Source organism: Onychostoma macrolepis, chromosome 19 (assembly GCF_012432095.1).
Source record: "Onychostoma macrolepis isolate SWU-2019 chromosome 19, ASM1243209v1, whole genome shotgun sequence".
Taxonomy (NCBI): domain Eukaryota; kingdom Metazoa; phylum Chordata; class Actinopteri; order Cypriniformes; family Cyprinidae; genus Onychostoma; species Onychostoma macrolepis.
Window position 1 is genome coordinate 23,056,146 of NC_081173.1, and position 15,175 is coordinate 23,071,320.

Consider the following 15,175-nt stretch of genomic DNA (forward strand, 5'->3'; position numbering starts at 1 on the left):
AAATGAAAAGAAATGAGAATAGGAAAATGGGGGAGAATGGGACCAGAAGAATATAATGTAATATAGGCCTTTAATAGAATAGAATAGAATAGAATAGAATAGAATAGAATAGAATAGAATAGAATAGAATGTTTACATCTTTTTTTCTTCTCAGCCAACATATAGATCTCAGTAGAATAGAATAGAATATGTTGCTAAAAAAATGGCTGAATCTGAGCATAAAAGTAAAAAATATATCATTTAATTTTAAAATTGCTAAATTTAAAAAAATAATACTTATAAAGAATTTGCAAGTAATACCTTGAATTAAACATTCTTTAAGTCGAAAAACTGAAATAATAGCCTATTTTCTTGAAAACACACTCTAATAATACTTTTTAGGCACCGACGATCGATACCACCCAGTATCCAAAAACGTCTTGTGTTTGTTAGCAAATTTCTATACCTAAGGGGTTAATCTCATCAAAGTCAGTGAGGCCTGCAATAAGCCTGCAGCACTAGGTGTGTTCGACTAGAAGCGACGCGGCACAGGTCAGGTCAGTGGTCAGGTCAGTGCAGGTCAGTGTTTGACATCAGCGCGGTTTTGTTTACTACACACAGACTGAAGCGCTTGTGACGCTTGCAGTGATTTCAGCGTCTGCCGTCTCACTAAATGAGGACATAAACACATGAACATCTCCAAGAACTTCTCTGAGAGTCACTTCACGAGCATTTTTGATTTGAGTAAAACTAGCGTCATATCAAGGTATTCACGGCAACCCGTCAAAATAAAAGTTCGGTTTAACTTGGAAGACTGCGACAGAAATATATTACTATTGTTCTATATATTACTATATTACATACTGCTACTACTAGGCTACTATTAAAATTATTAAAACTTTGTTTTGTTTTTTTAGTTATGATCACACTGCATTTCTTCCATGTTTTAATTGTAATAGTAAACCCCCTTTGTTAAATAAATAAATAAACTTTGATTTTCAATCATTTTGAAAATTTGAAAACCAGATACAGAACACAGAATTTCTGAGGAAAAATAAAACATTTCATAAGGTTATTTTACGAATAAATTTGAATAAACTAAGTTGTTTTCATGCATTCAAATAATTAGACATACTACACCAAAATTTTATAACAATAAAACATATGGTGAAAGAAAATAAAACACCCACTTATGAAAGTGGATAAAGATTTTCAATTTCTTGAAGTCTTTAACGACCTAGAATAAATGAATAGAAATGATGATTCTGTCTGAGCTATGTGTTTTAAATTGAACACACACTAGTGTAAATGTAGCCTAACAGATGTGTAAACTGAAAACTATTTGAACTTTATTAAAATTATTTGCACTGGTTTATTGTGTTGGATATATTTTGTTCCTTTGTGCAGTGGCTCAGGAGATGAGGCTTTGGTCTGTATAAATGTCAACAAGCTGAAAAAATATTTTTTTGAGATAATGTAATCTTGTTAAAACTGATTTCATAAAATTGGTATCGAAAAAGTATTGTTCAGGAACCGGTATCGAACTCAAGGTATTGGTATCGATATCAAAAAATTTTGAACGATACCCAGCCGTATAACAGTGGAAATCAAGTCACTCAAATAATATGATGGCAATGCTACGCTTAATGAGCGCCCTGGGCTTTGCGATTACTACTCTGTCTAGGAAAGAGTGCTTGTCTTCTCCCTTTTTAATTGCTCAAGGGAGCATAAATGCTTATTAGCATTGCCACAGTAATTTCTCCTTGAGGGAGACCACTGACAACACTCCCTAAACAGAGAGAGTGCTCCCTTAATACTTCATACGATACGTGGGTGTTAGTGAGGCAAAATTATACCAGTCACAGCTAGAGGAGACTTTGAGAGCTGCTTTAGCTAAACCGACATTTATTCTGTGCCTGCTTAGGTTGAAAAAAATAGTGCTTTTAAAAACTGAAAGTACTTCACAAAAAAGCGAAAAGAAATCAGCATGCAAATAAATCTTAAATTGTACTTTGCAAGCAATCATCTCGCTAGATCTTAATTATGTTCATCTACAGCTATTTTAGAAAATATGATTCAGCAGCACAGCTGATTCACAGACTACATAGTCCTGAATACATATGCGAGCAAATTTAAAATAAGGAGAAAGCCTGTTTAGACATGCATCTCGATTGGGAAAGCAGCAGTAATTAAGTTCTTTTGGCAGTCCTGTGGGGTGACATATTGTGCCAGCTCTGAAAAATGAGATCGAGTATCCTCTCCAAACCGCACAACACAAGTCTTAACTGTTGTATTATTGTCTGGCTGTCAGCTCCACTTCTGTTATGTGTTTATTGGGATAATGACTGACTGTACTGGGAGAGAGCCTAGCTACTGACCAACACTCCCTGGAGCTCAATCTCCAGATTCTCTTGCTAAACAGTTCAAAGTTGATTGACTATTGCCCTCTTCTGGTGAAAAGTACTGAATACATGCTGGGAAAAGCTATGTGATAAAACCAGTGGAGGCTTCAGAGAGAGAACAGGCATTTAAACCTCTTTTGTTTATTTCTGTCAAGACCATTATCATCAAAGATAACTGACAATTAGCATACAGTTTGGATTGGTGGTATGGTTCTGTTCTGGGCAAGAACTCCCTGCGCATCCATGCAGCCTAGCATGGATAAGAGCTGGGAGAGCAGCAATAACGCCCCCAGGGTAAACAGAACAAAACCAATATAAATGTATTGCAGATATCATAAAAGTTCGACAATTTAATGTAACATTTTAGAAATAAGTCAGATTCAAAGGAGAATCAGAATGCCGAATCTTGACTGACGAGAGGAGGAGTTGGGTATGGAAGAGGGTAATTAACTATTGAGCAACGCGATAGCTGGTGATAATACTGAAGGATCTGGGTGCTGTGATAGGATCCACGTCTATCCCTAAAGGTAGACGTGAATCAGCGGAGAGTCAGCTGATGCGAGCTTGACTAACGTGACCTGCCAGAACTATGCTATGCTTCCCTGCTAAAAAAACAATAGAAGCCCAATAGAAACTATCACAGAAATTCTAATGGTTTCCATTAAAATACCATTATAAACCATTAGCTTTTTCCAGTAAAATCATTACAAAATTCCTTTTTGTAGTGTGTTTTGGGCATTTTTGCAATAGGATTTAACATCCCACCAATAGAATCCATCACATACCAGTAGACACCATTATAGTTTCCATTAAAACCAATACAATTCCCATTATAACCATTAAAACCATTACATGTTCTATTGTGTTTTGGGCAGGGTTCTATTGGTTTTTTCGGCAGGGTTGATTTAGGTGATGTTGGTAAGGTCCTGAACAACACTAAAACAATCAAGTTATTTTAAAAATGTGGGGAAAAGAAGGACACATTAAGGTCCTGTGTGACAAAAAATTGCTCATTATAAATTTTGATGTACACTATAATAAGGGCTGCTAAGTGTGCCGTATAAACCGTATAATGCCTAACGTTTTTTTTATTTTTTATTATTATTTAAATATTATTATTAATATTACTATTATATTATTTTATTAGTAGTAGTTTAGTATGTGAAACTACACTCTAAAAAATGCTGGGTTAAATATGGACATACCCAGCGACTGGGTTGTTTTCAACCAACAGTTGGGTTAAATGTTTAACCCAACCTTCCGGGCAGTAACCCAACCGCTGGGTCAAAACAACCCAATCACTGGGTTTGTCCATATTTTACCCAGCACTGTTTAGAGTGTATGCAGTTACGATATTTTGCAAGTGCTGTTCAGTCATCAACTCAGAAAGAAAGAAAGAATAACTGGTTGAATAATTAATGACAAACAAAGCAGAATCCCTGTAAAAGAGGTTAATCTGAAATGTATATTTATTCCATGACTTAGACAGATGTATAATACAGGTGCTGGTCATATAATTAGAATATCATCAAAAAGTTGATTTATTTCACTAAATCCATTCAAAAAGTGAAACTTGTATATTATATTCATTCATTACACACAGACTGATATATTTCAAATGTTTATTTCTTTTCATTTTGATGATTAGAGCTTACAGCTCATGAAAGTCAAAAATCAGTATCTCAAAATATTAGAATATTTACATTTTAGTTTGAATAAATGACCATCCCTACAGTATAAATTCTGGGTATCTCTTGTTCTTTGAAACCACAATAATGGGGAAGACTGCTGACTTGGCAATGAGCCAGAAGACGAACATTGACACCCTCCACAAAGAGGGTAAGTCACAGAAGGTCATTACTGAAAGGTGTGGCTGTTTACAGAGTGCTGTATCAAAGCATATTAAATACAAAGTTGACTGGAAGGAAGAATTTGGGTAGGAAAAGGTGCACAAGCAATAGGGATGACCGCAAGCTTGAGAATACAGTCAAGCAAAGCCGATTCAAACACTTGTGAGAGCTTCACAAGGAGAGAACTGAAGCTGGAGTCAGTGCATCAAGAGTCACCACGCTCAGACATCTTCAGGAAAAGGGCTACCAAGCCACTTCTGAACCAGAGACAACGTCAGAAGCATCTTACCTGGACTGTGGAGAAAAAGAACTGGACTGTTGCTCAGTGGTCCAAAGTCCTCTTTTCAGATGAAAGTAAATTTTACATTTCATTTGGAAATCAAAGTCCCAGAGTCTGGAGGAAGAGTGGAGAGGCACAGAATCCATGTTGCTTGAAGTCCAGTGTGAAGTTTCCACAGTCTGTGATGATTTGGGTTGCCATGTCATCTGCTGGTGTTGGTCCACTGTGTTTTCTGATGTCCACAGTCAACGCAGCCATCTACCAGGAAGTTTTAGAGCACTTCATGCTTCCTTCTGTTGACAAGCTTTATGGAGATGCTGATTTCATTTTCCAGCAGGACTTGGCACCTGCCCACACTGCCAAGGGTACCAAAAGCTGGTTCAATGACCATAGTGTTACTGTGCTTGATTGGCCAGCAAACTCGCCTGACCTGAACCCCATAGAGAATCTGTGGGGTATTGTCAAGAGGAAGATGAGAGACACCAGACCCAACAATGCAGATGAGCTGAAGGCCACTATCAGAGCAACCTGGGCTCTCATAACACCTGAGCAGTGCCACAGACTGATCGACTCCATGCCACGCCGCATTGCTGCAGTAATTCAGGCAAAAGGAGCCCCAACTAAGTATTGAGTGCTGTACATGCTCATACTTTTCATTTTCATACTTTTCAGTTGGCCAAGATTTCTAAAAATCCTTTCTTTGTATTGGTCTTAAGTAATATTCTAATATTTTGAGATACTGATTTTTAACTTTCATGAGCTGTAAGCTCTAATCATCAAAATGAAAAGAAATAAACATTTGAAATATATCAGTCTGTGTGTAATGAATGAATATAATATACAAGTTTCACTTTTTGAATGGAATTAGTGAAATAAATAAAATTTTTGATGATATTCTAATTATATGACCAGCACCTGTATATATTTAATTGTATTTTACTTTTGAAGATATGTAAAAATAACAACACTATGAATTCAAACTGAAAGATTTCACTCTGTTATGAATAGCAAAGACGTCTGATATATGTACATCAAAACTGCTTCATCTGACTAAATTTGACAAATGTTGTGCATAGCCTCAAATGCACTAAAATGAAAAATAATAATAATAAAATCCTACAATTTGACCAATTTATTACAACTACACTCATTCATTGTGCTATTTCCCATAGCACATATCTCTGAACATCCAAAGAGGAGCTTTATCATTCTGTCTCAACCCACTTTCAGAGAGAATGAGACAGAAGCTCATTCTCAACACACTTTGAAAGTAGATAGCATCCCCCCCCCCCATCCCCCCATAGCCCCCCACAGCCCCCCACTTCCGGTGAAACCGGAAGAACCTTTGTTTGTGTTTGTCAAAATGGCGGCTGGAATGTATCTAGAGCACTATTTGGACAGTAAGGCTGTTGTCTTTGTTTCGATATCCATCCGCATGAATAAACGTCTTCCGCATTCATATTGTCCAGCATGTCTGCACGTTTCACATACACACACGATTTACAATAAAACGATCGCGTAACGACACAAAACAGCGCTAATAAAAACGTTAGTACGTCAGACCATTGGGCCCTGAAGCTAACGGCTAACTAAATATAAACAGTGTTATGATGCTAGCGATGTTTCGTAGTTTTGCTTGGTGGGTGCGACACCGATAAACGTGACAGAATATAATATTAAGTCACTGCTATTAAAATAATTAAATATTGTAAATAAAAACCTGGCAATATTAAAGCGCAATGACAAGCATTAAATGCTGTATCTCAGGACAATCGCGCTCGCACAGACTGAGATTGTTTACTCTAGTGCTGGTTTTCAAATGCGCACAGCCTTATGGGTCTGTTTGTAGGTGATTTATATGTCACTCTTATCTCTTTAGGCATAGAGAATCTGCCCTTTGAACTGCAGAGGAACTTCCAGCTGATGCGAGATCTGGACCAGAGGACAGAGGGTGGGTCTAAACCAGGGATCCTCAAATCTGGCCCACGAGATCCACTCCTGCAGAGTTTAGCTGTAACCCTAATCAAACACACCTGAACATGCTAATCAATGTCTTCAGGATCATTAGAAAATCACAGACAGGTGAGTTTGATCAGGGTTGGAGCTAAACTCTGCAGTGGATTGGCCCTCCAGGGTAAGATTTGAGGAACCCTGGTCTAAACTATAGCCCTGCCTCGATACAGTAATATAGAATAATATTTTTAATGACATTTTCACATTTTTATGTTATGTCTGGTTGCTTGGGATACTAAGTGATTGTTTGTTTACATTTCTTCTTTTTCTAGATCTGAAAGGGCAGATTGATTCTCTGGCTCGTGAATACACAGCCAACGCTCGGACGTTGTCCTCCGAACAGAAGCTCTCACTGTTAAGACAGATCCAGCAGTCTTATGGGAAGTGTAAAGAGTTTGGAGATGACAAGGTCCAGCTTGCGATGCAAACCTATGAGATGGTTAGTGTGAAGTTGCATTTATTCCTTACAAATGACCTTTTATAACTATTGCAAATTCTGTTTATACATTACATTTTAATATAAATGTTCACTACTATTTAAAAGTGTGGCGTCAGTAAGAATTTTCTTAAGAAATTAATATTTTATTCAACAAGGATGCATAAATTTGATCAAAAATGAAAGGAAACACATTTATAATGTTACAAAAAAAATCATATGTTCTTTTGAACTTTAGGTTTGTCAAAGAATAAAAAAGTATTAAGCTGCACAACTGTTATGAACATTGATAATAAGAAATGTTTATTGATCAACAAATCTGCATATTAGAATGATTTCAGAAGGATCGAACCTTTGAACAGTAGTATATATTAGAGATATTGTAAAATAATGTACATTTTGTTGCTTTATGACTCCATGCATCATTTGTTCTATGCATTAGGTGGACAAGCATATCCGACGGTTGGATACAGACCTGGCTCGCTTTGAGGCTGACCTCAAAGAGAAACAGATAGAAAGCACCGATTATGACTCTACCTCCAGCAAGGGCAACAAGAGTGAGCTTCTGATGATAACTTCTTAGTGATGTTTTGGCACATGCACATCTCTTATGTGGATCTCTGTATCTCAACAAAGTCTCTGATGGTTGTTTGAAGGTGACCATCGAGGACCCAAGAAGAAGGAGGTGACTCGCACTAGGTCAAAGGTGAAGAACTCTGACGATGACTGCAGCTCAAAGAGTGGTCAAAAGAAGGTCAAACTCACGCAAGGGTGAGAATCACACACATTTTCTATTATAATTCTTTTTTTATTTGTAAAGTGTGTCATTTTTGAACCGCTTGTCTGTGGCACCAGAAATGGTTCATCTTTGTAATTAAATTTTTCAGCTTTGTACTCTTCATACATATAAACTACTGTTCAAAAATTTTGATTTTTAAAGAAATTAATCTTTTTATTCAGCAAGAATGCATCAAGTTAATTAAAAGTGCCAGTGAAAATGTTACAAAAGATTTATATTTTGCAAAGTTTGTTCTTACGAACGTTCTATTTATCAGAGAATCCTGCAAAAAAAAAGATTTGAATAAATGCAAAAAATATTAAGCAGAGCTGCTTTCAACACTGATAATAAGAAATAAGAAATGTTTCTTGAGCAGCAAGTCATATTCGAGTAATGATGCTGAAAATCACTGGAATAAAATAATAGAAAATAGTTGTTTTGAATTGTAATAATATTTCAGAATATTATTGTTTTTGTTGTGTTTTAAATCAAATAAATGCAGCCTTGGTGAGCATAAACCTCACTGGACCTTCCCACCTTGTATATAAATATTTATGAAGTTGATTTGAAATACATTTTTAATTAGGGATGGGCATTTCTGATCATATTTCATTTAGAGTAATCCACAGGTTTGAGAAACGAGTACTCGATTAATCGGGGGTGGGGCTTAAGCAAGGGGCGGGGCTTGTGCGTCATAGCGACAATTAAAATAGTAAAGTAAAAGTAAAGCCCTGTTAAGTTGTTGATAAAACTTTGACAGGATTCAGAAAATAATTAAATTAACACAGATTATTAAAAATCACCATCAATAGTGGTTAATACAGTAAACATTTAAAAGAAATAACAGCGTGAGGTGAAGCTGAAGCGCTTTTACTACATGACGCATTGTATAGAAAATGAATCACATAGCCTAGATACAGAATATGTAAATGTTATATTACAAATTGTATTTATCTACACAAAATGCATGTGAGCTTGAACTGCGTGCCAACCAGAAAGTAGTGGATGCGCTTCTCCCGTTACAGGGCGCTTTAAAACAACGGCAACTGAAGCCCCGCAAAAAAAAAAAAAAAGTTATTTTACAGTATTATCCCCATCAATATGTGTGTCTTATTATTTGTATAAGTATTTTGGATCAGTTTTTAAAAAGATAACCTACCTTTTTCTATCTTTTATAAAACAAATAAAACACACATGTTACTCTGCTATTCAGTTATTTTATTCAACTGTTATTTTTAACAAAACAATATTTACTTAAGCAGCATCACAACAGCTGTGGATCAAAAAAGTTTTTTTGTAAAAGGTTCGCAAAAATAGTTTAATACAACTTCACCAAACGACTGTTAAGTAGCCCATTGCCTAACGAAAATTAGAAGCCAGCATAATTTGGCTGCGTAAACTTACAATTAAAATAGCCTGAATATTTTTACCACAGCTATAAAACTTAAAGATTAGGTAACATAACATTTCTTTCAAAATGATCAGTCGGTAAAGGTAAATAAAATAAAGCCTGCATAATTTAACTATGCTGCTTAAAACTTAAAACAAAAACAGCCTGAATATTTGACCATGCATGGCTAATAAAACTAAACATAAGGACTACATATTTTTATTCAAAAAGATCAGTCGGTCTACGTGCTCAGATGAAAGCCGAGTGCAGAGTCTATTTACAATTAGACCGGCGGTCTTTTAGGTAGTTGGCAATGTTCACAGCTGTGTGTCTTTCCTCGAAACCTCGCATCTCTAATACTGCGCTGTGAATTTTCCATTCATTTATGTAATGACAGGTTAGCGTCATATACGATTCAGTGGTTAGCGAGGTCCACGAGTCCGTAGTTATAGCCACCCGCGCTGGCTTCGACAGACTGTCTTTTAGTGAACAAGCGCATTTTTCGTATAGAGCATCAATCCTTGCAGTGACCGTTTTGCGCGATGGGACAGTATAGTGGGGCTCAACGTAATTCATTAAACGTTTAAAACCTTCACCTTCAACAAAACTAATAGGCAGCAAGTCTTCTGCTGTCATCTTCTCTGCCCTGCCTGTGTCGCATTTCTGTCTGATGGTGAAATCTCTTATGCTCCTCTGACTGCTGGTAGTGGCATCGGCATCATCTGCTTTTTTGTGTTTATGTGCAAGATGGTAACGCATCGAACTCGTGGTGGAGTTGTAGACGAGTGTGGTGCTGCACTTCTTACACTTGACAGTTTTTTCAAAGTGTTGCCAGACATCGCTGCGCGCTTTAGAAGCCATATTCGCTCTGTGCTCTGGTCTATTCTCTAGACCGCAACTTCGCAGCCATAACCAATCAAATATCAGACTACCGACCAAATACCAGCATAACCAATCAGAAAGAATGAAAGTTAATAAAATTAAAAAAAAAAAAAAAAAAAAATTTTCAGAGCCAATCGATCATCGTTTTCATGCTCGATCGTCGCTGATGCGTTCGAGTAATCGATTAATCGAGTACTCGTGCACATCCCTATTTTTAATATTTAGAAAAACCAAATGGTTAGCTGTTTGCCAGGCTACATTTATTTATTTTCCCCTTTCTAACCGTTTCTGTCAATAAAAGAGGCGAAATGCACCAAAATAAAATGGATACATTCCAAAAATCGAATACAATTTTAATAAAACTGTCTTCCAGCACTGAGTTTTCAACCCCGGCTGTGAACTTTGGGAACGTGCACCCCTCGGATGTGCTGGACATGCCAGTGGACCCCAACGAGCCCACCTATTGCCTCTGCCACCAGGTTTCATACGGGGAGATGATTGGCTGTGACAATACAGACGTGAGTCTGCTTTCTCATCCAAAGTCAACAAGATCACAGCCTCTCATACGTTATTGCTTGCATATAGATAGATATTTATTTTATCATTTCATTATATTTATTTCCCTGTTACAAGTTAAAATGGAGATTTAAATATCTAGTCATAGGCTGTAAACCCAGACTGCAGCATTATGTTACAGCAGATTCCTGTACATTTATATGGAGAGCTGTGCTTGTGGTAAACGTGTGTTTCTCTTTCTTTAGTGTTCTATCGAGTGGTTCCACTTTGCCTGTGTGGGCTTAACCACCAAACCCAGAGGGAAGTGGTTAGTAGTCATGTGATTTTTGCCCTTGAAACTGATGTTAGTCAATGTTGTCAGGCATCAGTAATCAGAAATTTTATTCTGAAGTAGCTCACTAAATATAGCAACAGTGAATATACATGTATATTTCAACATTTGCTTTGTTTTCCTTCTACATCAGGTACTGCCCAAGATGTTCACAGGAGCGGAAGAAAAAATGAACATGCAAAACAAGAGAATTCACAGAGAGGGAGGTAGAGGCAGACACAAGGGTTGAAAGTGTTTTTAAGGCCCTCCATAGACACTAATATAGATCCACTCTCTGCTTAATCTGGTGCTTGTTGTCCTCTTTTCCATCTTCACATCCCTCTCTCAGCCAGACAGTAAGAAGGGATGACGGGTGAAGATGAAGGAGGTGTAGTTCTTAATTTATGTGCTCAGTAATGAAGATGACTTTTGTTATGGAGTGTTTTTGATTTGTTTTGGTTCTGCATTTTTTTTTTAATTTTTTTTTTTATATTCTTACATTTTCAGTTTGTTTATTTGGATTGTCTTTTTTTACAACTCATTTTAAACACATGAGCTCAGCAGTCAGGGGGCATATCAGGAGATCTCACAGTTCTTTGTCGTGCTTGTGATTCCAGATGGTCTCAGACTGGATCATTTCGGGCAGTATATCCTTCTCAGATGGGATAATTTCCTACTAGTCTCAGTTTTTGCCTTTTAACACACAAAAAGGGGAACAGGTCCTAGATCAGACTCAAACTGATCCTTTATCTAACTTATTTTCTCATTGCAATTTTCATAAAAGGGCGACCATTATCAACTTACCTCACCAAATCTGAGATGATTATTTGACAAACCAGCGATTACAAGAAAATAGCTGCTCAATGGGATTATTTAACTTGATTTTTACACCTTCTCAGCCTTTTCCGGTCTCTCTCTTTATCTTACATTCACAAATCCTGCACTTGAAGGCCACCTCTTCACTTCAGGTCCATTCCACAACTGTAGATTTCAATGCAGACATTTTTTTTGGTGCTTATGATCACACACTACTTGGATCGTATTAAATCGGTCGTATTCCAGACTGTTGAAAAGCATTAACTCATTAACTAGCATGTAACGTTATTCAGTTGAATCGCTCTGACACCTGGTCATTAAATGCATTTGGTGTTTTCTTTTGTAACCTATGAATTAACTCTAGGATTGCTGTGCATTCAGCAACAGGGTTCTTTGCAACTGGATTTTGGTGCTTATGAATATATTAAAGATAATGATGTGTATGGTTTGGTTAAATGCGTGAATTACACAGCATCGCTTACAATGGTTCTCAGTTATTGTGTTGAAGTCGTTAAAGCAGTATGATACTTTTTGCGAGATGTCGGAAATCAAATGTGTTGATATCAGCTTGTATTTAAGGTTCGGTTGTTTTAATAAAATTACAGGTATGTCAGACAATGCAAAACCTGGTGCTACACAGTGCTTGTTGCCGGTTCTAAATGATTCTATTGTCTGGTGTACGATGAAGGGTTTGTGTCATGTGTTTTATGCCTTTGTCATGTTGCTTTGTGATTTGATTGTTCCAGGTATTCTAGAGTACTGTACTAATGTCAGATATTGGGTCTGGTGTCTTCCATGCTGAACGAACAATGCCTGATTCTGAAAGTGTCCTTGTGTCCGTTGGTCATTATTTCATTCATTCTGGCATTTTTGAATGCCGTTGTATGAAAAGGACATAGTGTAAAATATTTCAAGTCATCTGAGAATTAAAAATAATAATACAGAAGTGTTCATAAATAATATAGTATATGGAAGTCATTTGATAAACTGAAAAAGTGTGGGGGGGGACTTTATAATTAACTATTTATATATTTGTATGTTATATATATATATATATATATATTATTATTATTATTATTCATTTTAGACTATCATTCAAAAGTTTTGGGTCAGTATGATTTATTTTGATGTTTTTGAAATCTCTTCTGCTTACCAAGTCTGCATGTTTGATCAAAAATACATTAAAATCATTAATACTGTGAAATGTTATGATTTAAAATAACTCTTTTCTATTTTAAAATGTCATTCCTGTGACAATAAAGCTGAATTTTCAGCAGCCGTTACTTTTTGATGCTCAAGAAACATTTGTTATTTTTGTCAATGTTGAAAACAATTGTGCTGCCTAAAATTTTTGTGGAAAACTTGATATGTTTAAGTTTTTAAAGAATGATTCATGAGTCAAATAGAAATCTTTTGCAACATTAAAGATATTTTTGATCAATTTAATACACCCAATTTAATAAAAAAAAAAATCATTTAAACTGTAGTGTATAAAATGGCATATGCTCTGAAATATCTATAAAGGCGTTGCACAGTAACGTTAAGTCCACTACAGTGTGATGCTGCATTGCAGTTCCCATACAAACCGCTGGAAGCACTCTTATCACTTATAAGAGATCCACTTTGTGCAGTGCTGCAGTGATGCTGCCCTGTACTCTTTATGGTCCTGATGCTCCTGAAGTGTCTCCATGGACTTTATTGTAAATCTTTTTAATAGCACATACTGTTGAAAATTATATATAAATATATTTCTCCATTTTGGAAAAAAAGCAGCATGAACAGCTAGAATGCACCTTGACTAACATACACATAGGGGGTGTGGCAGCCTAACAGCATCATTAGTTCTTACTGCCGTCTAGTGACACTCAATGGAATTGCGTTATTATTATTATTAACTGCAAACTTTGAAGTTTGGATGTACTGACGACCACATCACTTACTTGAACTAGAAATAAATGAATTAAGTGATTTCTGTCTGTACACAGGTAAAGTTATGCACTTACATAGTCTTTAAAAACGTTTTCTTGCTGCATGCATTAGACTCGTTGATCTAGGTGTGCTGGACTGTGCATTTCTCATTTATTGAGCTGTGCAGATGAGCAAGATGCCAAGCAGAACATCATTCTAGCCTCCATGGGGACTGCCAAGGCTTTGGGCAAAGTCATCTCAGACCTCAGTGAGTATATGGGCACTTATGACAAATACTGTAAATGGACGCAGTACAATTTAATGGAAGATTTTTTCCTTAGAGGAATGTTTATGACTGTGCACTTCACCCCTTTATGTAGGCAGACAGGCTACTGGCCAAATTGAATAATTTGGAATAATTAAGATTTTTTTAATGTTTTGATAGAAATCTCAATTGCTCACCAAGGCTGCATTTATTTGATCAAAATACAGTAAACTTTAAAATTGTGACATATTATTATAAATTAAAATGTCTGTTTTCTATTTGAATAAATGATCAAATGTAATTGATTCCCTGTGATGGCAAAGCTGAATTTTCAGAATTTTAAATCATTCTAATATGCTGATTTGGTGCTCAAGAAACATTTATTATTGTCAATGCTAAAAACAGTTGTGCTGCTTAGTACTTTTTCTGCCATTCAAAAGTCTGATGTAAGTATGAATTTTATTCAGCAAGGATGCATTAAATTGATCAAAATTAGCATTAAAGACATTTCTGTTTTTCTGTTAATCAAAAAATCTGGAAAAAATATATATCGTGGTTTCCACAAAATATTAAGCAGCAAAATTTGTTTTCAGCACTGATAATAATAAGAACCATTATTAATAATTGAACACTAATTATATTCATTGATAATAATAATTAAGTAGCATATCAGAATGATGTGACATGGGGTAATGACTGAAATTCAGCTTTGTTGTCACAGGAATAAATTACATTTTAAATATCTTAAAGTAGAAAACATATTTTAAATTGTAATAATATTTCACAATATTGTTATATAGTCTATTGTGTATTACCGGATACATCACATCCAGTGAGTCATGTAGAAGTGACTAAAATTGGCTATATTTGAAAACTTACTCTGGTCAAGCATCAGACATTACTGTCTTGTGATCACTCACTTTCTATTATAGTGATTATACATTTTCAACTTCTGGTTGTTTGCTTAAATGTAATCTGACACTTGGTTGTCTTGCCATTTCACATCTCAGTGCCTGATGTCTGTCATGGAGCTGCCAGTGGACCTGCAAAAGCCTGTAATCATCCCTTCATCTCCCATCTTGTAATCTGAGCTCACTTTCCACAGCATCTCATTATGTGTGGAGCTAACTGTGATGAGTCACTGTGGACAGTCTCTCTCACTATCTATTTATTTTCTATCATAGAGCGCACAGAAGACAAGAACTTCATTATTTTGTTTTGTCCTAACAGCAAAAAGTATGGCAGCTTGTCGTAATGCTCTTTTATTTACCGTCTGACCCCTTTCTACACTAAGATGAGTGTGAGGAGGTTAAGAAGGTAAGCTGTCGCTCCACGAAGGCAGCAGCAGAT

General features: G+C 36.1%; 1 protein-coding gene across 3 annotated transcripts; it reads left to right on the forward strand.

Annotated features, from left to right (window-relative positions):
* Positions 1-5,852: 5,852 nt before the first annotated feature.
* On the forward strand, positions 5,853-12,480 carry ing4 (inhibitor of growth family, member 4). 3 transcript variants are annotated; one of them, XM_058753532.1, is made up of 8 exons: positions 5,853-5,911; positions 6,391-6,462; positions 6,797-6,963; positions 7,403-7,517; positions 7,617-7,731; positions 10,384-10,528; positions 10,772-10,833; positions 10,991-12,480. In XM_058753532.1, the coding sequence occupies exons 1-8, from the start codon at positions 5,875-5,877 to the stop codon at positions 11,028-11,030; spliced, it is 753 nt and encodes a 250-aa protein (XP_058609515.1). In that variant the 5' UTR covers positions 5,853-5,874; the 3' UTR covers positions 11,031-12,480. The 3 variants fall into 3 exon arrangements, with proteins under 3 accessions (XP_058609515.1, XP_058609518.1, XP_058609517.1); XM_058753535.1 differs by lacking the exon at positions 6,391-6,462 and having other exon boundaries at positions 5,875-5,911; XM_058753534.1 differs by lacking the exons at positions 5,853-5,911; positions 6,391-6,462 and adding an exon at positions 6,500-6,645.
* The last annotated feature ends 2,695 nt before the right edge of the window (positions 12,481-15,175 follow it).

Excerpts from the sequence above, each read along its gene's own strand:
- ing4 (XM_058753532.1), top strand. The coding sequence starts at position 5,875 with ATGGCGGCTGGAATGTATCTAGAGCACTATTTGGACA. Across the intron at positions 5,912-6,390 it reads TCTAGAGCACTATTTGGACA|GCATAGAGAATCTGCCCTTT; the intron begins GTAAGGCTGTTG and ends TTATCTCTTTAG. Across the intron at positions 10,529-10,771 it reads TTGGCTGTGACAATACAGAC|TGTTCTATCGAGTGGTTCCA; the intron begins GTGAGTCTGCTT and ends CTCTTTCTTTAG.